This window comes from Petaurus breviceps, unplaced genomic scaffold (assembly GCF_028583685.1).
Source record: "Petaurus breviceps papuanus isolate PSGF00001 unplaced genomic scaffold, PetGlider_PUasm1.0 90849, whole genome shotgun sequence".
Lineage (NCBI taxonomy): Eukaryota > Metazoa > Chordata > Mammalia > Diprotodontia > Petauridae > Petaurus > Petaurus breviceps.
This window is the reverse complement of record NW_027187361.1, coordinates 17,378,847-17,389,109: the sequence shown is the minus strand read 5'-3', so window position 1 is coordinate 17,389,109 and position 10,263 is coordinate 17,378,847. Positions and strand designations below refer to the sequence as shown.

At 41.2% G+C, this 10,263-nt stretch overlaps 1 protein-coding gene across 1 annotated transcript in view; it reads right to left on the bottom strand.

The window, feature by feature from the left end:
- SLC9A7 (solute carrier family 9 member A7) overlaps positions 1-10,263 on the bottom strand; it is a 193,044-nt gene that overhangs the window by 9,189 nt on the left and 173,592 nt on the right. Inside the window, exon 16 of the mRNA XM_069072933.1 lies at positions 6,835-6,940. Coding sequence (XP_068929034.1) covers positions 6,835-6,940 — 106 coding nt within the window. The remainder of the gene's footprint in view (positions 1-6,834; positions 6,941-10,263) is intronic.

The following is a 10,263-nucleotide window of genomic DNA, read 5'->3' as shown; positions in this document are numbered from 1 at the left end:
CTGAGGAGAGAAAAAAAAGGGGCCCCAAAAGATGAGAGACCCTGCTGCCTTCACTACTTCACAAAGCAAACAGAATCTGGAGAGCCTGTGTCAGACTGCAGGCCATCTTGGGGAAGGAGGGGGACAAACTTAAAACTTGTGGAAGTAAATGCTGAAAACTAAAAACAAATTATCTAAAAAAAGGAGAAAAAAAAGCATGTTGTGTGCATAGCAGAACATAAGAGAGGACTCAAAATATCTAACAATAAATTTTCATTTCAAGAGATCCTGTATGATAAATAATAAAAAACCATAATCAGAATCAAGCTATACTAGGTCTGGGATCCACTCGCTGAGCAGCTATGTGTGCTGGGCCAGATTTCCTTTGTAATCCTATGTATTTTATCTATACTTTTAAAAATATTTGGAGAAGGGGTCCAGAGGCTTCATCATACTTTTAAAGGAGCCTGTGACACAAAAAAGTTAAAAACTTCTCTTTTTGGGATGGAGTCCTCTTCTCTTCCCAGATGCCTGGCCAGCTAGGTGCTACAGAGGATGCAGTAATGAAGCTAGAACTGGGAAGAGCCGAGTTCAAATCCAGCCTCAGACACTGATTAGCTGTGTGACTCTGGGCAAGTCATATGTCCACTGTCTGCCTGAGTTTCCTCAACTGTAAAATGATGACAGTCCCTGCATCCCAGGGTTTTTGTGAGGCCCATGTGCTGAGCACAGAACCCGGCTCACAGCAGCTACTTAATACTTGTTTTCTCCCTCTTCTCTCTTCTCTACAGGGAGAGAGCAAAGCCCACTGCCGAGGAGAAGAAAGGCCTCCCAGAAGTAATACAGTGTGTTCTCCCCCAGAAGGAATGGGGACTGTTTGCCACAAAGGCTTGTTCATAGTGAAAGTAACGGGGCTGAGTGACGTGTCTCTAGAGAGGCTGCATTCATTTAATATAAGATGCCGCGTGGGAAGTGTTAAAGGCCCCCAAGTCGCCTGGTCTAGAAACAAGCGGAAGACGGCCTCTCCCTATCACATACTAAAAACCAGTGGACACTGATGAAATGTTACCCTGTTTCCAGGATGGTTCATACATATTGCCTTAGAAAAACAGATTCCTGGGGTGCTCATCTGACCAGCACAGGCCTCAGTGATCCTTGGGAATATCATAGCACTTGATTCTCTGATACCACGTGTATATATGGCACTTAGCACATGCAGACAGCACTTTGCAGTTTTCAAGGCAAGAATGCTAATCATTGAAGGCCTTGGTGATTCGTGGGACTGTTATAGCACTCATTGCTAGTAACACCCACATGATACTTGGTAATAACATCATGTTATATGTGTCTACAGCATGTTACTGTTGTTGAGGTAACATGGTTATTTAACTTGTTCCATGTTTATGCCATTTGTCTAAGTAGAATGTTCTATCTAGTGGTGTCTAGATCAGGGTTTCTTAATGGGGGATCCATGGATAGATTCTAGGTGGTCTGGGAACTTAGTTGGGGGAAAAGTCACTTTTTTATTTGAATATTTTTTATTTCCTTTATAATCCTATGTATTTTACAATTTTATTTTGCTTTTTGGAGGGGGAAGGTAGGACAGTGGGGTTAAGTGACTTGCCCAAGGTCACACAACTAATTTTGTTTTTTTAATGTTAAGTGTCTGAGGCCGGATTTGAACTCAGGCCCTCCTGACTCCAGGGCTGGTTTCACTGCACCACCTAACCACCCCTTATTTATAATTTTTAAAACATTATTTGGAAAAGGGGCCCAGCTGCTTCATCATACTTTTAAAGGGGCCTATGACATAAAAAATTTAAAAACCTATAGTAGGTGCTAAAAAAATTGTTAAATGAATGAACATAGTCAGGAATGCCTAAATAATTCTTTCCCCAGGCCCTGCCTTTTATCAAATGTATTTTCACTTTCTCTACTTTCAGTTCATATCTAAATTGTATCCTGTCAGTCAGTAAGCAATATTACTTTTCTGTTATGCACATTCCTAATGTGACTCCACTGTACCAACGCACATTTTGAATGTTCAAATGCACAATTCTCCTTTTCGGGTAGGAAGTCTTGTAATGGTGTAACGGCAAGCAAAGGAGTACTTAGCTTCTTGTTTCAGTTACTCAAGTATCTTGGAGCCTTGCCTGTAATTATGTCAAGTCTTTGTTAGAAACAGAACCTGTGAAGCCCACAGTGGGCGGGACTTGCCAAAAGAGAATATAAAAGCCCGCGTATGAGCTGGAACCAAGCAGAACTGGGAGGAAGGATGGCGGTGGTGCCCATGTTGATGTTACTGTCAGAGCTGTCTGCTGATAGAGGATGTTGCTGCTGTCACAGAAGCCCTGGGAGCTTACTAGCGGGTTCAGGAGCCGTGAAAGATGACTTTCCTGCTGTCTGCTTACAGAAGTCCTGGAGGAGGGCTCTACTGATGTTTTCAGAGGTCCTGGGACTTCCTGATGATTTGTGACTGATTTCTCAGACAGAGGCCCTGTCTATTGGTCTGTGTTGATTTCACAGGTAGAAAGTGAATTGATGATGGTGCTGGCAATGTGTGTGAGTATTGATACTGTAACTCTGCTAAGCTTGATGTGTGGGGCTGGACCGGAGCTGGACAGTGAAGCAGCCTTTCTGTGAGTCCAGGTGACAACTGGGTGAATTCAGGCAAGAGCTGGGAGCCTAGAAGAGGAACTATTGGAGTTTGGAAGTCAGCCTTGAGTCAAGATGAAAGGATCTTTACTTGGGTACTTAGTGCTGATTGATGAGATCAAGACAAGGAGGCTGAGGGGTGGGAGACTTTTGTATTTTGTACTCGCTCCTTAAGGATGATTGGAAGCCAGTCTCCAATAAAGATGAAAGAAGACTTTAGATGGGCACTTTATATTGATTGATTCAGATTGTGACTTACTGAATGATATATTTGGTTTAAGAACATCTGGCCACTTTAGTAATAAATTGTTATGTTATATTGCTGTGAATGTTGTACTTTGGTTTCTGTGAATGTTTAGTTTACTGCTGAATAAATAGAGAGTTCACTATACTATGTGATCACAACCTTAAAGTTATTCACAGCAGCAGTCCTCAGGAGAGTTCTTGTGCTTGGCTTTACAAATGAGAATAGGAATTTGAAGTTCTTCCCTGCCTCCAACAGGCTGAATGTAATCACATGGAGCCTGTGGTGGGAGGAGCTTGCTGAAGGGTGGAACAGAGCCCACAGGAAGCTGGGAGTCAGAGCAGTTAGAGCTGGAGGGAGGAGAGGATGCACTAGGAGACAGCTAGGCTTGTGAGTGAGTGTTTGTGGGAAGGCTAAAGGATGGTGTGGCTCTCTGCTATGCTATGGTGTATTAACTTCTTTGTTGCTATGATGGATTCAGTTTCCTGATGTTGGGATTTGGCTTTCTAGTGTCTAAATAAATGTTTTACTTCTGTGTTCTATGTGGAGAGTCTGTTATATTTGCAATTGAGAACTATGCTGGAATATTCACAGTGGCCACTGGTTTTGTGAATATTGTGTTGGCACTACAAGTCTATGGGATTGAGTGGGTTTCAGATGAAGAATTAATTTTAAACAGAGCCAGAAATTTCATCTCCTGTTAGGCCCGGAGTCAGGAAAACCTGTGTTCAAATCTAGCTTTAGAAATGTAAGAGCCGTATGATCCCAGGCAAGTCACTTTACCTGTCTGTCTGAGTTTCTCATCTGTAAAAGGGGGATGATAATAATAGCAGCTACCTCTCAGGATTGTTGTGAGGACCAAATGAAATAATATCTGTAAATCACTGGCACATAATTAAGTGCTATATAAATGTTAGCTATTATCATCATTACTATTTTCTATTTCCCCATGATGATGACCTGTTGTCATTTTAAACTGAATGCCAAACCCTCAAGACCTACCTTTCTGCCTAACTTCTGGATTTTTGTTGATGACAACATCTGGCCAACCAGGTTTGAATATTTGGAACCACCTCTTTTTTATCCCCCTCTCTCACCTGCCAACATCATCCACAGCTGTGTAGCTACTAAGGCTTATAGATTCTGCCTCCATAATCACTCTCACATTTGCCTCTCTCCTTTCCCTTTTGCAGTCCTTCATTATTATCTCAACTATAATAATAGGATCCTTCCTGGTCTCCTTGCTCTCTCTCCAGTCTATCTCTTCCTAATGCTACCAGGGTTATCTTCCCAGTGCACATATCTGACCACATCCCTCTGCAAAAATCTTCAGCTATTCTCCGTGGCTTATCAAATAGGACAAACTATAGCCTAGAATTCAAGGCTTTTCATAACTTGCCTTTCTAGTTTCATTTTACATTATTCCCTTTTAAACATCTGAAGTACCAGCAAAAAGAGATCATTTACTAGTCAGTAAGTTCTCCTGGACCTTTCCCCCACTTTCTGTTCCTGGAATAGTCTCTTCCCCAAAACAAATTTCTACCTTTCAAATTCCTTCTGCAGCCCAGCCCAGTTACCATCTGATCAATTCACATGACCATATGAACAGAGCTAGAAAGTGCTTCAGAGGCCATCCGTGCCAACATCCTCATTAATTTTGTTTTTATTTTTCCAATTAAAATATTTGTCTTTTCCTTTCTACCTCTTCCAAACTCTCTTGAAAAGAAAAAGATAAAAACTAAGCTTTTTTTTTTTTGGAGGGCAGTTGGGGTTAAGTAACTTGCCCAAGGTCACACGGCTAGTTTTTTTGTGTGTGTAAGTGTCTGAGGTCGGATCCAAAGGTTAAGCTTTTTTTTTTTTTAAACAAATGTGTAGTCACTAAAACTAATTTCCACACCAGCCATATGCAAAAAATGTATAGATCTAATTCATCTATTTCTGCTCATTTTATTCTGCATCAGTTCATACAAGTCTTCCAAAGTTTCTCTAAAACCGACCCTTTGTCATTTTGCTATAGCACAATAATATTTCATCATATTCATGCTACAATTCTTTTCCCCAACTGATGGGCACCCCTTTAGTTTCCAGTTTTTTTGCCAGCACAAAAAGAGCTGCTAGAAATATTTTTGTATCTATGCATTTGTTTAACAGATCAGGAAACTGAGTTCTCATAGAGGTTAAATGACGTGCTCCCAAGGTCACAAACACTAAGTGGCTCTGCCGGGATTTGAACCCAGGTTCTCCATGGGGAGCTCGCCTTCTTAATCTCTCATACCACTCTACTTCGGATTCCCACTATGCACTAATATCATAACGTGTACTGTGGTTATTTGTGGGCTTCAGTTATCTTCCACCGGATAGAAAACTGCTGAAGGGTAAAATATCTCTTTCAACTTTGTAGCCTTCTGTCCCCATTATGAGGCAGAGTACAGTGTACATGGCACGTATTGAATAAGCGTCGAGCTGAATTTCTGCAATTTCTGAAATTGATTTCGATTATTTTAGGAAGACAGACCTGGTTCCACAAACTAGGATAGATGTCTTCCAGCCCTGTGTAGGGATAGGACAGGCTGGGGAATAGTTAATTTTCAAATTTGATCTACAAAAGTATTATCTTAATGAGTCTTTAAAGTATTCTCAACTGGGATTCTTAAAATTATGCTAATTAACATGATTAGCAAACCATTAATGCATACAGCCCAATTAAAATAAAAGGCAGCAGGATTTCTTTGAAAGAAAAATCAGATCAGGAGAGAAACACTGCTGAATTTCATGGAACATGAGACTTTAATGCCTAAGTGGTTAGAGTTTCATTAATGGAGAAAAGGTGAGGTTGAATCATAGTCTACTCAGATCACAGAAAGCACCAGAGCTCTCTACGATGTCTAATTTGGCTGGTTGAGGTTGCCTATGCAACCTTTTTAAACTGCTTAAACATAAAGACATTCAAAACAGTGTAACTTGTATTCATTGTTAACTATGCCATTAATAGGATCTATAATCACAAAACTAGCCTTTTAATTCACAAGGTCACATACTTGTTAATACAATAAGAGATGGTCAGCATATTAGCTGAGCTGACCAAGACAGGGAATGACATTTAGAAACCCACGAGGGAGGGAGGCTTTTAAAATGATCTGGAAACAGGAGACATCAGCATGTAGCCAGCATCATGATGCACTTTAAAATTCGGTGCTGAGAGAGCATCAGGTCTAACCTTCTTAGCAGATTGGCTTGAAGCAAAGGTGTCACTAGGGGAAGGCTTGGTAATCTTGGCAAAGTGAAATGTGGACAGAAAGGCTCAGCACTAGCAGGGACCACAAAGGTCATCTAGTCCAACCTTCTTATGCTATAGATGAAGAAACTGAGGCTCCTTCATCATAAATCCAGCCATCTTTTTACTAAACCTCCAGGCTTCCTCATAATCGAAACAGGGCTTATGGCTCTACACAGAAGTATTAAATGCGGGCATTTCTCTTTGGAAAGTCTCCCAGAATTCTTTCAAAGCTCAACTCAGGTACCACTTCCTCTTCTGGGAAGCATCCTTAATTCCTTTATTTTTTTATTTATTTTTTGGAGAGGGGAAGGCAGGGCAATTGGGGTTAAGTGACTTGCTCGGGGTCACACAATTAGGAGATGTCTGAGCCCAGATTTGAACTCAGGATGATGAGTCTTCCTGACTCCAGGCTTGGCCCTCTATCTACTGTACCACCTAGTTGCTGCATTATAACTAGAGCAGAGAAGAGGAGGGAGGTTGAGGGAAGTGATAGTGTGGGGCAGAGAGTACCATGATAACATTATACAGGTCCTGTGAGAAAAATGCAAGCTTACAAAGGCCTTCAAAGCATTTTAGAGCAATTAACACAAACCGTATTTAAAGACACAAACATGACAGGTATTTTTTTTCCTCCCCTGAATTAGAGGACAGATGTCTAATCCCAACAGGCTATACTTACTTCATATACCTGTGGGCTGGTCAGGCATCGAGCTAGCAGGCCACACCACGCTGGAAGGGTTGTAGTTAGCGGTGGTCCGCTATGAGTGAGAATAGGCTTCAAGTAACTTTAAGAAGGCAAAATCAAGGAAAAAAATAGACTGGGGAATAGACCTACATATATAGAACAAAACCTAGTAAAGCTTGTTTTATCTGGCATCTTATTAACCCCAAAGCTTTATTACCTACTATTTACCCACTTCACCAGTTTCATAGTTAACATTCATTATAATGAATTTTAAATACTTTCTGAACCAATGAAGGATTAGATTAATTTCAGTAGAGCTAAAAAAAAACCTTTTGGATTCTCAGTTCAATCACCAAACAAAAAACATTCCCATACACACAGAACACTCAAAGAGGTTTCTATATGACACTATGATTCTCCATTTCACACAGCTTTTCTAAAAAAAATTCTACATGTCATTTTCAAAGCTCTTGCTAATCTGTGCTTCCTTCTTTTCAGGAGAGTTTAAGTGTAAGTTGTCTTTTACTATGTCAGAATTTTTTGACAATCAGCATTCCACCCACAGCACATGTGGAAACCTTCAGATAACCAGAGCATCTGAAACATCAGAGCACTCCTTTCCTCAGTTGGGATGGATTAGGATTCACTTCTAAACCAACACCCCAGCCTTCTGCACTGCAGGCAGGTCATACAGCAGCAGAAGGAAATTAGAACACTAAAAATGGTGACTTTGCTGTCACTTACCATTACTGGGCCTCAATTTTTTTTATCTGTAAAATGACAGTTTTAGATTAGATGGCCTCTAAGGTCCCTTTTAGCAGGGATACCATGCTTTCCCCAATGCCATCCCAACCCATTTCTATTCTCTTGCCAATTGCTAGTAGACGTATGAGTACCCAAGGCAACTTAGCACCTGATTCATAACAATGCACTATTATCCTGTGTAGCATTACAACATAAATTCTATTTGGAACCCCACTCAGGTAGCTATCATAGAATTTTGGCACCTAGAAGGGACCTTAGGAGATTATCTAGCCCAATAGTTTACTAATTGAATAGTTTACTAAAGGGGTTTTTAGGGCATTGCTGGAGATCTAAAAAATCAATAGTCTCATTTTAAAGCTCACTTTAAGGTATGCTACTACTTTGATAGTGAAATTGAGATGGAAACCCAGCTCTCTGCAGCTCTCCAGTCCGCTATCTTACAAGTCTCTTTTGTAAGAGATTCTTACTTTAATTTCAATGGGCATCAGGACCAGGTCTGCATCTGGATATCTACAAATGCTCAGCCTCTTTTAAGGAACAAGGTCAGAACTGGAATGTTAACTGCAATTGAGTGTGGAAACCACAAGGCATTCATCCCACTACTATCAACAACAGGTGTGATTTTGATAAAACTGCTGGGTTTGTCTTGGGCTTCCACAGTGAAAGAGGAGGAGAAATGACTCAAGAAAGAGAAAACGGGGGCTTCCCTCAGGGTGGGGAAGGCTTATGCAAAGGTGGAAAGGGAAGCAGCTTTTGGTTACATGAAAGGATTATGAAAATGAAGAGTGCCCTTCTGCTTTCACTTGGAGCAGGAAAAGAGAGATTGATTTGCGATGTTCAAGATTATACTTGGATTAGACGATGAAGAACTTCTGGTTCTGAATAGTTTACTAAAGGGGCTTTTAGAGCATTGCTGGAGATCTTAAGAATCAAATGAACAGGGGGCGGAGCCAAGATGGTGGGGTAGAAGAAGGAAAACTCCCTGTGCTCCCCCCATAACCACCTCAAATCCCATAAAAAAGACTCTAACAAACTTTAGGGCTACAGAACCCACCAAGTGACAGAGAGAAATAAATCTCCCGCTAAAGGAAGCCCGGCAGGCAGACAGGAAGGGCTCATCGCAGTGTGCTGGGAGCACTGAGGATTTAGCCTCAGGGCAGCCGCGACCCTGCAGTAGACTTTGGAGAGTGGATCACAAGCAACTGTGGTGGTTTCCTGAATGATCAACCCATAAATACCAAAGACAAAGTGAGAGGTCATTGTGGACTTTGGGAACGGGGGTCTGGGAGTGCAGTCCGGTCTCTGCCCCCCCTGGAGGGAGAAGCAGCTGAGGCGTGGTAGCCGCCACGGTGTGGCTGCTTCAGAGCTCCTGGCCTGCAGATTGTAGGGCGACCAAGTAACCATTCTGAGGGTAATTGCTGTTGCTTTAACCTGCTTGGATCTGGATTGCTGTCTAGGGTGGAGGTCCTGGGTTGTGTGACCAGGTACCAGAACCAATGGAGGCTTCAGAGAGGGCAGCCAAGTAATAGCTCCAGCAGCTGAGAAAACCCTAGCAATTTGGGACACAGCTCTCTCTACTCTGGAAACAGAGTTCTACTGTGGCAAAAAGCTCAAAAGTCAAGTAATTGAGTGACAACATGAGCAAGCAAAGCAATCCAACTTTAGATTCTTAGTTTGGGGACAAAAAGGATCATGCTACAGCAGGAAGACAATGAAGTCAGAACTCCTGTACCAAAAACTTCCAAGAAAAACATGAACTGGTTACAGGCCATAGAGGAGCTTAAGAAGGATTTTGAAAACCAAATGAGATAAGTGGAGGAAAAATTGGGAAGAGAAATGAGAATGATGTGCAAAAATCATGAAAAGCAAGTCAACAACCTGTCTGAAGAAAATGACACCTTGAAAAACAGACAACTCAAATGGCAAAAGAGGCTCAAAAAGCCAATGAGGAGAAGAATGCCTTAAAAAGACGAATTTTCCAGATGGAAAAAGAATCTCAAAAGTTCACTGAAGAGAATCATTCCTTTAGAATTAGACTGGAGCAAATGGAAGCTAATGACTTTATGAGAAATCAAGATACTATTAAACAGATCCAAACAAATGAAAAAATAGAAGGCAATGTGAAATATCTCATTGGGAAAACCACTGACCTGGAAAAAATAGATCCAGGAGAGATAATTTAAAAATTATTGGACTACCTGAAAGCCATGATCAAAAAAAGAACCTAGAAAGCATCCTTCAAGAAATTCTCAAGGAAAACTGCCCTGATGTTTTAGAACCAGAGGGCAAAATAGAGGTTGAAAGAATCCACCAATCACCTCTTGAAAAAGTTCCCCAAAAGAAAACTCCTAGGAATATTATAGCCAGGTTCTGGAGTTCCCAGATCAAGGAGAAAATATTACAAGCAGCCAAGAAAAAACAATTTGAGTATCGTAGAAATACAATCAGGATAACATAGGATCTGGCAGCTTCTACACTGAGGGATCAAAGGGCTTGGAATATGATATTCTAGAGGTCAAAGGAACTGGGATTAAAACCAAGAATCACCTAAAAAGATTAAAAGGAGCTCTTTGTTCTTGACTCTTTATACTTTTTTTTTTCTCCATCCTTATCCCATGGGGTGAGTGTCCCCAGCCCTTTTATCAGCTTCCTTTTATG